We start from the raw sequence: 20,488 nt of genomic DNA on the forward strand, positions 1-20,488 counted from the left end.
GTGGGTAACACGAGGAGAGACTGAGGGAACCTGTACTTACGCCGCTGCCTGTGGAGAAAGAGAAAGCGAGTGAGCACCCAAGGAACGAACTGTGTGAACCAGTACTTACTGTGAGCTGTCATCAGCGAAGAGGTGAGAGCAAAACCAAGCTGAACTAACTGTGCCTGTGTGTCCCAGCCGCTGCCTGTGGAGAAAGAGAAAGCGAGTGAGCACCCAAGGAACGAACTGTGTGAACCAGTACTTACTGTGAGCTGTAATCAGCGAAGAGGTGAGAGCAAAACCAAGCTGAACTAACTGTGCCTGTGTGTCCCAGCCGTTGCCTGTGGAGAAAGAGAAAGAGCGTGAGCACCCAAGGAACGAACTGGGTGAATCAGTACTTACTGTGAGCTGTAATCAGCGAAGAGCCGTTGCCTGTGGAGGAAGAGAAAGAGAGTGGGCACCTCGAGAACGAACTGAGTGAACCAGTACTTACCGTGAGCTGTATTCAGCGAAGAGGAGGAAGAAGGAGGGCGCTACGGATACCTAAGACTCAGGCCGGGGCCCGAGCCCCACGCCCCGGATCCCCGTGGCCCCCTTGCTCCCTGACCTCTTCCCGGCCATAGTCCATCTGGAGGGCCGAGTCAGAGTTTAGTTTTAATTGCCCTTTCCCTATTCCCTAAGCTATTTTTAAATATTTAAATAAAGATTGTTTTATCACTTACTTGTTCTCGTGTTGCTTGGCCATTGGGTCGGGTTTGGGGACCTCCTCGAGGTGGAAGTTGAGAAGGGGTGTGGCTTAGTTAAAGCATAGCCAGCCCCTGGGTGTGACAATAACTTCATTAATAAGTCATTAACAAAATGTTTTTATTATAGCACCACTAACAAAAATGTACTGTGGTATTACAATGATTTTTTTTACACATACCTTTAGTCTTAATTATCATTCAGTACCATGATATTTTGAAGTACCACGGTGATACCATAAGTTTACCATGGTATATGTTTGTAAGGAACATTAGAAATGTAATTATAGTTTGATTAATATTTTTATTGCATATATTTGTATTTGAATGTACCTTCACTTGTGAAAAAGGAGTGTGCTTGTATTAAATGTGCACTTATAGTGTACATCAATTCTTACAAGTCTATTTTAAAAAAAACTGTACTTAGAGATAACATAATATTCATGAATTAAAAGGCTACAAAAAGAGCATGCTTTGATGACTGTTTCTTGCTTTAGAGAAGTACACTTTTTGATGTTTATACTAATATATTAAAGCAAAAAGTACTTTATTATAAAATTAATTTTAGTGTGTTATTCAATATTAAAGTTTAATATGATAGTTTAATGTTATATTTTATTATTACATGTATTTGCTCATTTATCATTCAAATTATTTTTTAAATGTATTAATGTCATAAGTCTGTTCCCCTGTGACCTAGTTTTACTTCGCCTCCTTATTGTCATTTCGTTCATTTGTGTTTGATTAACACATTATTTATTTTGTTTTCTCCCCTACAAATCAGTTTTCCCTTAGTTGGTGTCCGTTCTTGATGATTTAAATTGTCTCCTGGATATTCTAATTAAAATACCTTTTTATGATCTCTTTGTCCTTGTTCATTTGTACCTCACCAACCCATAACAGAAGAACATAGCTACTACAGGTTTTTTTTTTTTTTTGCTCATACCTCTGTCATCATGGACAATCCAAATGTTGCCCTTTTGTGCCTGGAGCAGAGGAACCGCTGCCTAGAGAATCACACAAGTAATTTTTGTTGGCGTACCTAATGTACTAACCAGACCAAGGCATGCCTCTCCAGGATGCCATGCCCTCTGGACAACTTCGCTGCATGTGTGGAGTGGGTGCTGGAGAATAATGGACTATACTTCTCCGTCTGCCCCACTGGTGAGGACATCTCCAGCCCCATGTTACGATTGGACACAGGAGACGAGAGATCCAATAGCAGTGTGTTTATTGGGTAATACAAAATACAAAATACAAAACAAACAGGGGGTCAAAACCATGAAATCAGTCAGGAACAAAACAAACAGGAAACAAGAAACTAGAAAAAACAAGGAACGCGGGGAAACTGGGTGACGGAAATTAAGGACTCCATGACAAAGAGAGAAAACAGACAGGTTTAAATAGACAGGATAATGATGATGAAAGTGAAGACTGCTGAGTGTAATTAACAGGTGTGCAATTACCGTGATGAAGGGAAAAGGCTTTGTGGGAAATGTAGTGCCTGCGGTGAGGTGTCTATGGGGAAGTGAGACCACTAGTGGACACCCAGGGAAACACAGACCAGACACCGTCACATTACCCCCTCCTCTACGGAGCAGCTACCAGATGCTCCACCCGAACACAAGAACAAACCAAGGAACACAGAGACCAGGAGGGAGGTGGACCGGTGGAGGACCAGGGGGAGGGATGGAGGGCCAGGCAACAGAGGGAAACAGAGACAGGAAGTGCATAAAACAAAAACAAGGAGACCAGGAGGGAGATGGACCGGCGGAGGATCAGGGGAAGGGAGTCAATAGCCATGACAGGGCAGGCGGTGAGTTCCTGGATGACCTCCGTGGCCACGACAGGATAAGTCGAGCGCTCAGAGAGTTCGGTTGAGACGTGACGAGGCTCTGGAAGTTTCGCAGAGACGTGTAGAGGCTCTGGTAGTTCAGCAGAGACATGGAGAGGCTCTGGTAGTTCAGCAGAGACGTGGAGAGGCTCTGGTAGTTCAGCAGAGACGTGGAGAAGCTCTGGTAGTTCAGCAGAGACGTGGAGAGACTCTGGTAGTTCAGCAGAGACATGGAGAAGCTCTGGTAGTTCAGCAGAGACGTGGAGAGACCATTGTAGTTCAGCAGAGACGTGGAGAGGCTCTGGTAGTTCAGCAGAGACGTGGAGAGACTCTGGTAGTTCAGCAGAGACATGGAAAAGCTCTGGTAGTTCAGCAGAGACGTGGAGAGACCATTGTAGTTCAGCAGAGACGTGGAGAGGCTCTGGTAGTTCAGCAGAGACGTGGAGAGGCTCTGGTAGTTCAGCACAGACGTGGAGAGACTCTGGTAGATCCGTGGTGTTTTGACTGGATTCAGGAAGATCAACGGTGACTTGTCTCTGCTCATGAAGACCAACGGTGACTTGACTTTGCTCATGAAGATCATTGGTGACTTGACTTTGCTCATGAAGATCATTGGTGACCTGACTTTGCTCATGAAGATCATTGGTGACCTGACTTTGCTCATGAAGATCATTGGTGACTTGACTTTGCTCATGAAGATCATTGGTGACTTGACTTTGCTCACGAAGATCAATGGTGACTTGCATTTGCTCAGGAAGATCAATGAGGACTTGCCTTTCCCCATGAAGATAGTCGGTGACTAGACTTTGCCCATGAAGAACACTGGTGACTTGACTTTGCCCATGAAGAACACTGGTGACTTGACTTTGCCCATGAAGACCAATGGTGACTTGACTTTGCCCATGAAGATCAACGGTGACTTGACTTTGCTCATGAAGATAGTCAGTGACTTGATTTTGCCCATGAAGAACACTGGTGACTTGACTTTGCCCATGAAGAACACTGGTGACTTGACTTGACTCCTGAGCTCTAACTGTGGTAGTGCTTAACTCATGAGTGTTAACGGTGACCTGACCCGACTCTGGAGTGTTAACGGTTACCTGACTCGACTTTGGAGGGTCAACGGGAACCTGACTCGACTCTGGAGGGTCAACGGGAATCTGACTCGACTCTGGAGGGTTACCTGTGGCTGTCATCTTGTGCAGAGGCACTGGAGCGGCAGCCATCTTGTGCCATGGCTCTGGGCCGGTGGCCATCTTGTGCAGTAGCGCTGGGCCGGCGGCCAACTTGTGCTGTGGCGCTGGGCTGGCGGCCATCTTGCGCCGTGGCGCTGGGCTGGCGTCCATTTTGTGCCGTGGCGCTGAGCTGGCGACCACCTTGTGCTGTGGCGCTGGGCTGTTGACCATATTGTGCAGAGGTGCTGGGCTGGCGGCCATCTTGTGCAGTGGTACTGGGCTGGCAACCACATTGTGCAGAGGCGCTGGGCTGGCGGTCCTCCTGTCTGTAGATCCCGTTCTAGAGTCGGCCATCCCACCTGGAGAGACAGGTGTGGCTGGGGTATCCCACTGAGACCAATGTTGCAGGTACAGTATGAACCCCCAAAAATCAAAGACCTCCAGCTCATTCATCTCACTCTCCGGCACAGAGTTGTCCAAACAGAAGTTTAAAAAGTCCTTCAAGGCCGCATCATTACATCCCAACCCCACCGCCAAGGTCCAGGGGTCTCATTTATAAAACTATGCGTAGGATCTTTACTAAAAGTTTACGTGCGCCCAAAAGCCAAAAATGGCGTACGCCAAAAAATATTCCGATTTATAAAACCGTGCGTACGCACACCTGTAAGCAATGTTCCCTTTATAAATCACAGATCACCCGCAGATGTGCGTACGTGAACCAGCCTCATATCCCGCCCTGTACACGCCCATTTTTAACCATAAATAGTCAATGCAAATCACCTCATGATTGCTGATCAGCATGTAAATGAGAGTGGAATCCCATATATACCTGGAAAACTGGCATGCGACCCGCCAATTAATTAATCCAAGAAAGTGAAAACGTGCATTTCTGTTAGCCTAATTTTAATAATGGCGACAGGTGAGAAAAGAGGAAAAAAACGTAATTTCTCAGATACTGAGATTGAAACACTTGTAGGGGAGGTGGAGGCTCGGAAAACTGTGTTATTTGGTGGCCACAGCAGTGGGGTCACTAATAAAAAGAAGCAGTGCGAGTGGCAAAGTATTGCTTCTGCCGTCAATTGTGTCAGTGGGACAGAACGGACAGTTGCAGAATTAAAGAAAAAATGGTCCGACCTGAAGGTATACAAATTTTTTTTTTACCAACATATTACATTTGTGTTTTATTAGGCTATATACCTATATAAATAGCAATATTGATTTTCAAAAAGTTTTATTTACATGTGCTTACAGTATGCAAAATATGTGAAATAAAGATTCTCATTCATTCAAGGTGGAGGCAAAGAGAAAACTGTCCTCCCACCGCCAGAGCGTGGCTGCAACTGGTGGGGGCCCATGTACAGCTGATCTCACATCAGTGGACAGCAAAATCGCGGCTATAATTGGGGAGGTCAGCGTGTGTGGTATTGTGTCGGAAAAGGAGGGAGACACTGACGTGACTGAAACCACAGAGGAGCAAGGTTAAACCGATTTTTAATCATTAACGCTGTACATTTGAGTGTGTGGGGTGATAAATGGATAAATGTTGCCAATTGTTTGTCCTCCAGTCCTTCCGGAGTCTGAAGCTGTAAATGAACAGGAGGTTCAGGGTGAGGGGTTCTCAGATGCAGATGCACAGCGTCCGGCTCAAAGCAGTGCCCCTTCTGCGTCTGGCACGTCCAAAAGTGGTCGGGTACTCACTGACGCAGTCCTGCAGTTACAGCGAGAGACAATAAACGCTGTCAACAGGGTTGCAGATGAGCTACGGCAGATGAGAGAAGTGATGCAAGAAATTGCACAATCATTAAAAGATGCAGTTAAAACATGAACCTTGAGTTTTGTCTTTCTTTACAAACGCCGCATGACATCCTCACGGATTCTTGCACCTCGTTGATATCCCTCTTGTCGGCCAGGGGGCTGTGGCTCGGGGTCGTAATGCTGGGGTAGAGGGAGATCAGGAGGGAGAGGAATACCGTTTCTCAGTGCTATATTGTGCAAAACACCACACGCCCTGACAATCTTGCACACTTTTGCTGGATGGTATAAAAGTCTGCCACCCGAGGCATCCAGAGCACGCCATCTGCATTTCAGGATGCCGATGGCACGCTCCACAACTGCGCGGGCACGAGAGTGGACCTCGTTATAATGAGTTTCCTCTGCGCTCTGCGGGTTTAAAAATGGGGTGAGGAGCCAGCGTCTCAGGGGGTAGCCACTGTCGCCTGCAGGTTATAATTATATTAAAAACAAAATTGTTACAGTTTCTACTTTTTAATATTGTTAAACTCACCAAGAAGCCAGCCATCACGTACTGCGCCTGCATTTAGTCTGTTCCCTACACTGCTATGTGTCAAGATAAAGGAATCATGTGTTGAACCAGGCCAGCGTGCCACAATGTTTGTGAGGGTCATGTTGGAGTCACATATGATTTGCACATTAATAGAATGCACATGCTTTCTATTAACATAAGCAAATTCATTTTCAGATGGTGCCCTTATAGCAACATGAGTGCAGTCAATTGCGCCGATTACATTTGGGAAACCAGACATTGCTGCAAATTGCGTTTTAATTTCGGCCTGTTCTCGCACAGTGTAGGGGAACCTGATGTATCGACTAACCATATTAAGTATACCATTTAAAACGACAGATATTATGGCACTCAGGGACGGCTGTGATATACCAGACCTATAGGGTGAGATGATAGATTCCAATAGAATTATTTCATATACAAAAAGGTCTTAGAGACAAATTTGAGGATTACTTATAGTTTTTTTATATTATTAATTTACCTGTCTGCCAATTCCCGCTGGAAACAGCCGGTTGCCAAGAACCCCAGAGTGGTGAGGACTTGTATTTGGACTGGGATGGCATGGTTCCGGCGTGTTGCCCTCTCTAATACTGGACCCAATTCAGCACATAGATCCAAGAGCACAGCTCTAGGGAATCTAAATCGGCTTATTAGCCAGTCATCATCATGGGCCAGGAAATCATCATGGTCCCTGAAAACTCGTTCTCTCCTTATTCTGCCATTAGCGTAATCCTCCAACAGTGCCAGGAGTGCCATCATGAAGCATTACATACCCGGGTCACCGGAGAATTTATATGTTTCTAGCAAATAGACTGATCGTTAACACCTTGACAAAATCACTTAATTAATTTGTGGGCGAAAATTTAAGACGAAAATGTTATAGTGAACACATGCTTCTTGACGGTTTTGTAATGAACACCGTAATAGTTAGGACCGATGATGAGTAGCGATTGTGCTTCATGACTGTATTTGCAGACTTTGACATTTTATGATATAGGCTATGTACATTAAGGAAAATATTTCCTTTTTACACTGTGTTCTGCAGTTCTCTAATAAAAGGGTATTTCATGCTATTCTGTAGGCTATCACATGTATCGCGCCATGTCCTCCTGTGCTCCCGTTGTGGACAATGTGACTGTAAGGCAGCGCTGATTATTATTTTATTTTACTTTTAATACATTTTGAATTACGTTTGGATTTTACTAGATGTATATAGCCTAAAACAATCGGCACAAATAACACTGTTGGATTTAATCTTCATGATAATGTGGATATAACGTATGAAATGGAGTGAAAATTAAATGTCATTCATTCTTATAATCGTTCTTCTCACATTTATTTTCTACAATCTAACTTCAGTTCACGACCTCACCATCGGTGTCGCCAATTCCCTTTGTCTCCAGAATGTGCGTACGCACGGCTCAAAGTTTGCTTAAAGGTGCGCACATTCTCCCGTCAAGTTTGTTTTTTATAGATCACAACCTTTGCGTGGGAACTGGCGTACGTACGTTTCCAGCCCCGTTTTGTGCGTATGCACGCTTTATAAATGAGGCCCCAGAACTCTTGTGCCACACCACACACCTCATTCCCCCTTTGACGGAGGGTGGTTAATTTAAGGAATCTTCTCCTCCGCTCCTCCATGCTGGCTGGGGACACAAATTCCCACACCGCTGGATCTGATCTTGATGGAGTCCTTCTGTTACGATTGGACACAGGAGACGAGAGATCCTACAGCAGTGTGTTTATTGGGTAATACAAAATACAAAATACAAAACAAGCAGGGGGTCAAAACCATGAAATCAATCAGGAACAAAACAAACAGGAAACAAGAAACTAGAAAACACAAGGAACGCGACACAGACATGACACAGAGAGAAAACAGACAGGTTTAAATAGACAGGATAATGACGATAAAAGTGAAGACAGCTGAGTGCAATTAACAGGTGTGCAATTACCGCGATGAAGGGACAAGGCTTTGTGGGAAATGTAGTGCCTGCGGTGAGGTGCCTATGGGGAAGTGAGACCACTAGTGGACACCCAGGGAAACACAGACCAGACACCGTGACACCCCACTCCCAAACCAGAGACCAGCCAACCTTCATCATGCACAGAGCTATTGCCAGAGCCCACCCAACCCTGAGCCTGTCGCGACACTTGAGCTAGTGCGCATCACCACTACTGAGCCTATCGTTGCCCTGGAGCCTGAGCCTCTCAGATTGTCTGATCAAGTGCGTGGCAACATTGTACGTTCCAGAGAGTGTTTTGGAGGGAGTGTTTGGAAAGTACTATGAAGAATTTATGGACATTTTCCAGATGGATTTAATAGACTGGTTTTAAGGAGTCATTACCCAGTTCTCCTGTGTTTCTGCTGGTTCTGCCCAGCCCTGAATCTCCTGCGTCTCCGCTGGTTCTGCCCAGCTCAAGTCCTCCTGTGTTCAAGTCCTCCAAGCTCTGCCTTGGCATGAGGATTCCCTGTATCCACTTCCAGCCTCCGAGCCCTGGACTTTGTCCTTCGAACCATCGGCTCCACCTTAGCTCTTAGCTCCCTCATCTACACCGTGGTCCATCATCCCACCCTCTCCACCAAGCTCCCTCGTCCCTCCGGCTCCTCCTTGGTCAATCGTTGACCATCCGCCACCTCGGGACTTTACTCCTCTGGCTTCACCTCGTCACTCCCTCCATTCGACTCTGTCAGGCTCCTCCCCTTCAGCTCCTCCTCCATCCTCAGTTGCTCCAGCTCTGCCATGGTCCTCCGGAACCTCGGTGTCACCCTGGATCTCCGTCTGCTTGGCTCCATCCTGGTCCAGTCTCCATCAGTTGTCCCCAGGCTAGACTAACTCCACCATGGCTACTCCCTCGATTACGCCCTGGGGCTTCGTCCTGGCTTGTCTCTTGACAAAGATCTGGCTTCTCCTGCTCCTGGCTTCCTCTTGGCTCCTCGCAACCTCCACTCCCCCATGGACCTTCTTTTTGGACTCTATTTGTTTTCTGGCCCTCTCCTGTTCCATGCCCTCCTCCTGAGCCCCCACCCTCCCTCCTCAGTTGGAAGGGGCGAACTGTCACATGTCTGTTAGTCTGTTCCCCTGTGACCTAGTTTTACTTTGCTTCCTAGTTATCATTTCGTTCACCTGTGTTTAACTCTTTCGTTTTTTTGTTTGCTCCCCTACAAATACTTTGTTTTCCCTTAGTCTGTCTCCTGTATATTCTAATTAAAATACCTTTTTGTTGATCTCCTTCGTCCTCGTGCATTGTACCTCACCAACCCATTACAATTAAATGTATCATGTATTCTAAAATGTTTAACTAGAAATATATTCTAAGTCATGACATGCCGTACAAGAATCAATAGAAATTTAAGTATAAGTATATTTTAGTTTGGCATAAATTCTTGCTAGTACATTTGACAGTACACTTCAAACATATGTTAAAAGCAATAGTAATTAGGAAATTATATACAAAGATGTACTTAAGTACTTTGAAAAAGCATCTTAATTTCAGCTAATTGCACTTAATACATGCTATATTACATGATATAATAATGCATTTTAATTTAATTGCAAATACCATGCAATGCCTTGCAATCAAGTATATTCTTTTAAGGTATATTATTAAAGTATTTTATTTTCATAAGTATCCTAAAGTATCTGTTAAGAATTATGCAATATTTGTTAATGACTTCTTAGAAAATGTGTTATAAAATGTTTGTTTTGTATTTAAAATTCAATTATTTTTTTCTTTTTTTATAAACTAATATCTCTCTCTTTTTTCTTATGACCCATATGTTTGTCTCTCATAGAGTTATCAGCATAATTTGCTTATGTTAATCATATATAATGTACTACGCTTTAACTGTATATAGACACCATGTTCTGTTTCACAAAGGCCTCTGAAAGTACTTTCATATGTATCAGCCAGATGGGGTTCTGGTAACAACCTAACAGCCATCTAGTAATACCAGAACAGCTTATACTTAATGTTTTCTTTAGACATAAGCCAAAATGTTATTTATTTATTTATTCAAAATGTTACTTATTTCTTGCTGGATGAAAGACCATTACCTTCAACTCAGCCTTGCTGAGACATAACTGTTTGTGGTTTCAAACATCACTTTATCACAGTTTCACACCTCTTTTCATCGACTATCAGTAGCTGCTTGCATACAATTCCAAAATCTTTAATGTTTGCCTTCAAATCCACCACTGGTTCTGCACCCCTTTATCTAAATTCACTACTTCAGAGTTATGTATCCTCTAGAATCTGATGTTCTGCAAGTCACCGTGCACCTTTACATTAAATTTGTATTTATTTTTAATTTGTATTTTTTTTGGGGGGGGGGGGGGGGGGGGTAATTTACTTCATTGTTTTGTACATGTAAAAATAGAATAATAAAAAAAACTGTCAGGAGTGCTTAGAGTCCCATAGGACGTAATTATGGTCTGGCTGCAGGGGTTCCTATAGAAACCCTCTGCAGCATCCCTGTTCAAGCAAAGGAAGAATATTCCGCTGATCTCATCTGGATGAGAAGAAGACAATCCCTTAAGTGCACTTTGTTGTGCACTACAGGTCTGACGGTTATGCAGCACGCTGCTTCTGTGTCTGGATGTATAGAACATTGACTTTGTCAAAGTGGGGTCAGTGTTGTGTTAATTTAGTGCTGTAATCCAGTTTAGGGTAACCTAGTAAGAAAGAAATGCTGTTGAATCAGTCCCCTCGGGGGTCTTTCAGTGTTCCTGTTAACATCACCCTGCAGGGTGTGCGACGACGACACATGCGGTAAGTATGGAGATCAGATCCACTGCCTTAGTCTTCTGTTTTATTAAATGTGCAGTTGTGACACTAGTATGAGATACAGAACTATTTAGCATTGAGTTATTCCAAATATAACATTAGCAGTTTAACTGAGAGTCCATCATAGTATAATCCTTAATCTATTTCCTGTCCACCACTGTTTTATATTTAACCTTATATAAAATTAAGTGATGGGATAGTTCCCCCCAAAATTAAATTAAAATGTTAATTTACTCACTCTCATGTTGTTGTAACTTGTATGTTCTTGTGTCCTTAATTAAATGTGCACTTGTAGTGTACTTCAAATCTTAACCGTGCATTTAAAAAAATCTGTACTTACAAATAATATAATAACTAAATAAGAGGCCACTTAAATGTACTTAAAGAGGGCACACTTTCTTAACATGTTATAAAGTACACTTTGTAAAAATGTCAGATTTCTAAAACATTTTTTTAAATAATCTTTTGGCATGCTTGAAATAAATATTAGTGTACTTGATTATAATTTTAACTGTTACGTTTTTCTGTTACATTTAACTTCCATTTGAACGTTTCTGCTACAATATAAATTGGAACCATTGCTCATCCTGGTCAGTCGGTTGCGATGCAGTTCTGTCCTAAGACCACCTCCACCCAGATGGGCAAACCGGGCCTCACCTCCCTGGTCTGTAGGTACTCGACTGGCCAGTGATGCTTATACGACCTGTGGGGAAGCCTTACTCGCTATGGCATAACTGCACGTTCTCTAGGCTAAGGCACTGAGCGACCTGCACGAGGGTGGTCACTACCCAGAAGTTCTCAACGAACTCTGTACTGCTACTGACCTCGTACAACAAGCGTTGAAAGTGTCTCTGGGCTATGCGATTTCAACTATGAAGGAGAGTCCATCATAGTATAATCCTTAATCTATTTCCTGTCCACACTGTTTTATATTTAACCTTCTATAAAATTAAGTGACGGGATAGTTCCCCCCAAAATTAAATTAAAATGTTAATTTACTCACTCTCATGTTGGTGTAACTTGTATGTTCTTGTGTCCTTAATTAAATGTGCACTTGTAGTGTACTTCAAATCTTAACCGTGCATTTAAAAAAATCTGTACTTACAAATAATATAATAACTAAATAAGAGGCCACTTAAATGTACTTAAAGAGAGCACACTTTCTTAACATGTTATAAAGTACACTTTGTAAAAATGTCAGATTTCTAAAACATTTTTTTAAATAATCTTTTGGCATGCTTGAAATAAATATTAGTGTACTTGATTATAATTTTAACTGTTATGTTTTTCTGTTACATTTAACTTCCATTTGAACGTTTCTGCTACAATATAAATTCAGTCATATGGCACAGTGAGGAAATTTATTGCATTTACAGTAAACTCTTCTGTAGCACAAAACGTGTGGCCATGTCATACCTTTTTTCACATCTTTTGGTAAAACACTGGATAAATAAGTGATAAGTGTATTTTCTAACATAAAAATCATTGCCTGTATTACTGTAATCATTTCAGCAACAGGTGATTTGAATGAATTCTACATTGTTTGCTCTCAAATGAACTGACTGTTAAAGGGGTCCTATTATGCTCTTTTACAAAGTCTTGATTTTGTTTTTGGTGTGCACTAGAACATGCCTATTACACTAGGTTGTTCAAAAAATATATTATTTTTCACATATTTAACATTATTACAACACCTCTTTCTCCTCTCTGACATTAACTGCTCGAATAGTTCCTGTATCAAATGAAGGCCTGCCTTCTGAAATACGAAATGTGCTTTGCTTGGTTAGCTGGGCCAGACTGTGTTGTGATTAGCAGAACTCGGTGCCTGGTTGAGAAATGTCATGCCCCATACCATAGCCGCCTGCAAGCTTCAGTGTAAACATTGCATCAAAATCAAATCAATTTGAGCGTGATTTAAACCCGGATGACTGTAACATCTCTAAGTTCGTCTGCCTAACTAACTACAGACTAACTAAAGTTGAAAAAGTGAAAAAGCATAAAAGGACCCCTTTTAAAGTACCAAATTTTTAAGGAGAACATACTGTTGTGTTTTGGTGATTAAATCAAATGTTCTCAATATATATTACAACAAGCAATATATATTATGTTTTCTTTCAGTCGGTCACTCTCAATGAATTGGGATCTTGCTTAGAGAGACCAATCTACTTCGAGTGTAAACTAAGCAAACCAATGTATATTGACATGTGATTACTGCATCTACCTGCCGCTGATCACAGTGTGAGTATAAGTAGGCAGCAGATGCAGAGCATCTTCAGCTTTTCGCTTCGGAGCCGAGCAATCACATTGTTCTGCTCCTGACTAATCTACTCAGAGAAAAAGACTGAATGAGTTCAGCGCGCTCTTTGAGAGCTCTTCGTGTTGGTGGTACGGCGCTTCAGCTGTGATGGTTTCCCATGCCGAGTGGGTCACACACATCAGGATGCTCTACCCCCTGCTTGTGTTGCAGGTGGCCATCTCCCCTATGCACTTCAGCACGCTAAAAGAGCTTTTTACCTAGAAGAGCATTGACGCCCACATGGAAAGAACCTATATGTGGATATATGCGCATATATGAAACCTATATGCAGTGTATATGCACATATATGCTGCATATATGCACATATATGATAATATATATATATGCTGCATATATGCACATATATGATAATATATATGCTGCATATATGCGCATATATGCTGCACATAAGCATATATACTGCATATATGCTGCATATATGCCATATATATACTGCATAGGCAAAATTGAGGTGCATATATGTGCATATACAGGAAATATAGGTATCCTGTATTGCTTCTTCATATCCACATATAAGCCCCATACATACAAGATATGTCTTCTATATAGCTAATGGCAGGATCTGGTCATTTTGTAGCTCATATCTCATTTTTGAATGTCATACATGATGCCTAGCTCATATTTTTTGTTTTGTACTATTTGATTGATCTTGAGTAAATAAATAATGTACATTTCTACATTTTGGACTTTCATTTATGTTGCCTAGCAGCTATGGATTTTAATTTTACTATTATAGGTGAACATATAGGTGCATATATACGTGTACACATATTTGTAAATATATGTGTGCATATATGTACATATATATGTATATATATATATATATATATATATATATATATATATATATATATATATATATATATATATGTGTACATATATGTGTACATATGTGTGTACATATATGTGTACATATATGTGTATATATATATGTGTGCATATATGTACATATATGTACATATAATATAGGAAAACGGCCAATTTTGTATATGTCACAATTATAAAGTCTATCCTAATTTTATTTAATTTGAAAACATAAAACAAATGCAAAAAAAGAAAACTTAATGAGAAAAAAAAGGTTATAAAGCATACACTCAAGTCGGCATGGTTATCGTGTTTGCATTGTTTCACATGTTCTTGATGAAAAAACAAATAAACAAACTTGTACATCAACATGATCAGGTGAAAGTCGTCTACTTATGCCGTGTGTGAACCAAAGAGTTTTTAGTCAGTTGGTCGTGAGGTATTTAAAATTTCTGAAAGATCATGTGACTGAAGACTGGAGTAATGATGCGGAATGTTCATCTTTGCCATTACATTAAAAACCTATATCAAAACCTATATTTAAACAAATATGTTTATATAGGTTTTTTCCATGTGGGCAGGTGCGTCTTTTTAAAGATGACGTTATGGGGCAAACTCAACATTAAATCTTTGTAAAGACAATTTGGGTCTTGCTGTAGAAAACATTTCACCTGGGCATTTCTGGATGTGGTTGTTACCTGGCGCTGGGTGATAGTCGCGATCACTGCCTCACGTGTCTGGGCACTGAGGTGGCATTTGTGATTGAGTCATGTTCTCATTGTGGGAAGATGGTCATCTCAAAATCACAGGCCAAACTCTGTCTCCTCAAAAGGGTGGTGCTCCGTTGCCTCAGCCTCAATCTAGTTCTCGTAATGCTGGCAGTCATGCGGGGGCTACTTCAGGCAGTAGCATGGGCAGTCTGAAGGTAATCCTCGGGGAACCATTGCTCATCCTGGTCAGTCGGTTGCGATGCAGTTCTGTCCTAAGACCACCTCCACCCAGCAGGGCAAACCGGGCCTCACCTCCCGGGTCTGTAGGTACTCGACTGGCCAGTGATGCTTATACGACCTGTGGGGAAGCCTTACTCGCTATGGCATAACTGCATGTTCTCTAGGCTAAGGCACTGAGCGACCTGCACGAGGGTGGTCACTACCCAGAAGTAGGCTGGGCTGTGCGATTTCAACTATGGTGGTCAAGGAGTTCTAAAACTGTCTGTGTCTGGTTGAATTGAAGGATGCCAACAAAGTTCGGTTGCACCCGGCTGCAGCACCATAGCCTGCTCATTGCCGAGGGTGGCCCCCTGCATCCACCCCCACGCCACACTAGCCTCCAACAAGTAGTGCTGTGGAGCTGGTGCTTGACGACTGGCTTATACTAGCTCAGGATCAGTTGTGCATACACAGGTACCTGGTTCTCTGGCTCCTCATCCAGTTGGGCCTTCAGATCAACTGGGAAAAGAGCAAACTCTCCCCGATGCAGAGGAGTCGGTGTTGAACTGTTTGAATACATTCAAGAGCAGGATGGCGGTCCCACTGAAACAGTTTCAGAGGCTCCTGGGGCATATGACAGCTGTGGCGGCAGTCACACCAGTGGGGTTGCTTCATATGAGACCGCTTTAGCACTGGCTCCATGGCCAAGTCCTGAGGTGGGCATGGCAACGTGGCACTCATCAGGTCTAAGTTACACTGGCCTGCTGCCAAACCTCGTGGTCAGTTTTTTCAGGCAGCAGTGCCACTATAACAGGTCTCCAGGCATGTTGTGGTTCACATGGATGCCTGTACCACCAACTGGGGGCACTTCTGTAATTAGTAGCATCTGAGGTACTTTTGTGCCATTTACATTCCTGGGCTGCACAACCAGACAGCCGACAAGCTGTCACGAGCTGTGCAAGGTCAGGGAGGATGAGGTGCGGGTCCTGTTAGTGCACCCTATAGGCCCACCCGGGTGTGGTTCCCGGAGCTAATGCTCCTTGTGACAGCAAAGAAGGGAAGTCGCTGTGGAAGCATGACCTGATCCTCAGGTTCCTTAAGGGGGCAAGAAGGTTAAATTCTCCACAGCCCACCTCTATACTCTCTTGGGACCTGACTCAATTGCTCACAGCACTACATCAGGGACCAGTTGAGTCTTTGCCGACACTCGAGATGAAGATTCTGGCAATGAAAACTCTGCTTCTGCTTGCGCTGGCCTACATCAAGCAGGTAGGGGACCTGCACACATTTCGGTCGACGATTAGTGCCTAGAGTTTGGGCTGGCTGACTCCCAGGTCCTGAGGCCCCGGCCCGGTTATGTGTCCAAGGTTCCGACTACTCCCTTCAGGGGTCAGGTGGTAAGCCTGCAAGTGCTGCCCCCGGAGGAGCATAGCTTAGCTGTCCCGCCTGAGTAGTAAGATGCTACATAGACCGAACATAAAGCTTCAGGACCTCAGACCAGCTCTTTGTCTGTTATGGAGGCTGGCAAAAAGGGAATGCCTTCTCTAAGCAGAGGATGGCCAACTGGATAGTGGATGCCATTATCCTGGCTTATCAGGCACAAGGTGTGCCCTGCCCCGCTCAGGTTGGGAGCTCACTAGAAGTGTTGCATTCTCCTGGGCACTGGCTGTAGGCCGACCCTCAACATGTTTGCTAGATTCCATAGCCTTTGTGTGGAGCCAGTATCCTCCTGTGTTTTCACCTCAAACGGGTAGAGTCCCTGAGAGGACCCAGCTTCAGGTCGGCTTGCTAAAACCGCTCCATAGAATCCATATCGTAGACCCTGTTGAGCTCCTGCGCCACCTCCACAGTCAGACATGATGGACTGTCTGGCGTCAGGCCCTTACTCAGTGAATCTGTGAGAACCAGTAGAGGGCTGGGTTCCATATGTAGAGACCCAAGTGGATCCCATATGTGTAAAGTCCACGGTATAGCCTCAGTGCCCATGTTTCCCTGGCAGACTTCTGCCATTTCCAAAAGGGTTCAATCACCTCCAATTTTCCATATGCACCTAAATTGGTATTTATTTGTGTATTTCCTTCGGAAACCTCCTTCAGGAAGGATGGGGTTTCTGCAGCGTCCCTGTTCCACATGGAACGGGTATGTTTTCCCAGTGTTATCCCGTCTTACTGAGTGGGTAGTGCCATAGCAGCAGTAACTGGTCTTCTTGTGGTAAGCCCTGGCCTGTGCCAAACAGTAGGGGCACAGGAGGCTTCCACAGGACACTGGAAGGAGCAGTATCTGTGGTCTTTTGGTAGGGATCCCAATTCGTCTGTCATATGATGTGACATCGAGATTGGAAGACTGAAAGGGACCATCTCAGTTAGATATGGTAACCCTCGTTCCCTGAAGGCGGGAAGGGAGATGTCACGTCTGGGTCACCGCTCGGCTCCTCAGTGAAAAACTGAAGATGTATTGCACCTGCTGCCTACTTATACTCACGCTGAGATCACTGGCAGCTTGATGCAATAATCGCATGACAATATGCATTGGCTTGTTTAGTTTACACTCAAAGTAGATTGGTCTCTTCCTAAGCGAGATCCAAATTCATCGGTCATCCGACGTGACGTCTCCATTCCCTCCTTCAGGGATCAAAGGTTACCATATGTAACCGAGACATTTTGAAACAATGATTATATTGATTGAAAACGTGTAATTGTAACGAAAGCATGAGATCAGTCTTTAAAAGAATGACTAACTTGTCAGTATATTTAAATTGGATTTAATATAAATTTAAACTATAAATCATTTTCATTTAATTGTAAATAACTGTCCAAAAAATACATTTAGTTTGCACTTAATTATATTCTTTCCATAATAAGTATTCTTTAAGCCCCCCCCCCCCATTCAAAAGTCATACATATAATCAATAAACATAATAAATATAAACAATATAAGTAACTATGCAATATGTAAATAGATATTTATATGTTTGAGTTGCTTTTGAAAGTATGAACTACTTTTATAGTTTTATTTATTTATTCAGAGAATTTCACCATGACTTTCTGATGATTCTTCAGAATTTCTCTTTTTGTTTTTCATAGAAAAATAACAACATATAGTCTTGTAATGACATAAAGTTAAGTAATAACATCTGTGTGAATTATTCCTTTAACTGTTTTTTAGGGATGTCTTCTACCAGCAAGCCCAACTGCAGGAAAATGGAGGCAAGTGGAGGAAAGAGAGAGATATGAAGTGGAATGAGAAAGCCAGAGCTCAAATCCCAGAGTCCAGTTTGGGAGAAGAAAGAGCCATTCTCTTGGGCTATGCCATGATGAGCTTCTCCGTCCTGATGTACTTTCTGGTGGGAATCGTGATGGTGAAACCAAGTCTATATAGGTTAGTTTCAAGGTCTTCAGGTAGACTGCTTATATACCTTAATAAAAAAGGATACTTTCATGTTGTAATTTTCTTGTTGCTGATCTTGCAATTAAAACATTAGTTGCTAATATCAACACAATGAAATGACCATAAATAAATAAGAAATAATTTGTGTGCTAACACTTTTTTTTTTCCTGTAATGAAAATTTTTACCACCGTTTTTTATTTCCATCATATCTAAATTTATGTAATGTGTTTTATAGCATTATGTGACAGAGAATCCATTTGAAATATTTTTGAAATAAAATAGCCAACTCCAATTTAGTAAAGTCCTATAATACCTTTTCACACGTTGTTTTAAGTTAAAAAATTATAGCTTGCCTGAAAATATCACAAGTGATATTTACCTTAATTTTTCTTTGTTTTCTGCTAAATAATGTCTCATATTCAATCTTAAGCATGTTTTTAACTAACACTCTGCACTTAAAATGCTGTACAGCATAGCAATACATTATCATTTTTTTTTACATTGTAAACTTTCACATAATAATAATTTATTTAATATTTGTTTTTGTAACAGTGACTGGAAACCTAACAACTGCTCATGGGTGCAGACTGATTTGGTGGATGAATTGATGGATTGCCGTGGCATTGATAGCTTTAAATGCCTGCGTGTTTTGGTGAACAGCACCCCTGAAAAAACACTCCGACTTTACAATGATGAAGACACTGTGAAATATAGGCCAAAGGTACAATTTTATTGAGTGGACAGTTTAATCCCCCTGTCCAAGTTCTATTTGATTTTTTCATTCTTCTGTGTTTATAGACTATGATTGTAGTGCCAATCTCCAATAAGAAATAAATCAACATAAACCTGCACACAGACAAATCTTTGTAAATCTAATTTTTAGATGGAACTCAATTGAAATTTCTATTTTAGATTTCATTAATGCTTGCCATAATCTTTCCCTCAGTGTTTCTACACACCGAAATGCCAACGAAATAAGACAGAACAAGAGGCTGAGGCTAGTAACATCAAACATGTGTTCATTATGCAAGGGGAGAATATGATGTGCTATCTAAGTGATACATACCCAAATAACGCCATCTTTAGAAGGAAATACACCATTCAAATGGCCTTGTACTACCTGCTGTGGCCCAGCCTCTTGATGTTTGGTGGAATCCTCCTGGTGGGGCTGGTGAAGCTCAACCAGCATCTTGCTTCCCTCTGCGCTGAGATCAGTAGAGAGGAGTTTCTGGGCAAGCAGAGCAAACTGACAAAGGGAAGGATCTAGCGGCTCCTAAGAAGGAAGCCTGGAGGCCCCACGGAGCAGCACTACCCAGTTAAATAGAAAATATTATAATATGCCCCAAGTGCATTGGGTGGATTAGTAGTTATAATGACTTGCAATGTCTTAAGTTAACGTTAGTGCCTTAACTATGGCCATACATTTTTGTACATTTTTTTTTATTTTTTTATTATAAGATAATAGGCAATGAACCACTTGAAGAAGTTAATTGGTTGGGTAAGATTGTGTCTTCATTGTAACAGATTTTGAAAAATTTAGCATTACATTATGCTGTGCAGTGAATGGGTGCCATCAAAATGAGAGTCGAAACAGCTGATAAAAATATCTCAGTAATCCACAAGCAATCCACATCACTCCAGTCCATCAAGTAGCACCTTGTGAAGCAAAAAGTTGTGTGTTTACAAGAAACAAATCCATTATTGAGATGTCTGACTGTCACTTCTGGCCAAAATCTAAGTCTATAATCCATAATAATGCTTTCTTCAATGAAAAAGATGCTTTCTTCATTCTCTGTTGTCCTCTCAAAATCTCCCCACGTTTGTTAAGAAATGCTTTGCACTGTTTTTGCTTGAAAGTGGTGCTTGATCTGAGCATATTTCTAGCCTGATTCAGATGGCATTTTCACGGAAGAATGTGACATGACTCGGTTTAAGGTTAAAAACATAATAATAGATTTGGTTATTAAAAACACACAGCTTTTTGCTTCACAAGATGTTACTTGATAGACTGGAGTGATGCTGATTACTTGTTGATTATTGTGATGTTTTTATCAACTGTTTAGACTTGCAGTCACTGCAGTGGATCCATTGGTGAGCAAGTGATATACTGCTACTTTTCTACAAATCTGTTTCAATGAAGAAACAAACTCATCTACATCTTGAACGGTGAGTACATTTGTAGCAATAAGAAAAGAAAAAAAAAGTAGAAAAAACAAAATAATATATTGG

At 42.0% G+C, this 20,488-nt stretch overlaps 1 protein-coding gene and 1 long non-coding RNA gene across 2 annotated transcripts in view; one reads left to right on the forward strand and one right to left on the reverse strand.

Annotated features, from left to right (window-relative positions):
* LOC132155193 (uncharacterized) overlaps nt 1-20,488 on the reverse strand; it is a 530,067-nt gene that overhangs the window by 497,023 nt on the left and 12,556 nt on the right. The window lies entirely within an intron of this gene.
* On the forward strand, nt 10,672-20,003 carry LOC132154293 (calcium-activated potassium channel subunit beta-3-like). The gene is made up of 4 exons (XM_059562847.1): nt 10,672-10,806; nt 18,037-18,249; nt 18,812-18,984; nt 19,192-20,003. Exons 1-4 carry the CDS (start codon nt 10,724-10,726, stop codon nt 19,524-19,526), a joined length of 804 nt encoding a protein of 267 aa, XP_059418830.1. The 5' UTR covers nt 10,672-10,723; the 3' UTR covers nt 19,527-20,003.

This window comes from Carassius carassius, chromosome 12 (assembly GCF_963082965.1).
Source record: "Carassius carassius chromosome 12, fCarCar2.1, whole genome shotgun sequence".
NCBI lineage: Eukaryota > Metazoa > Chordata > Actinopteri > Cypriniformes > Cyprinidae > Carassius > Carassius carassius.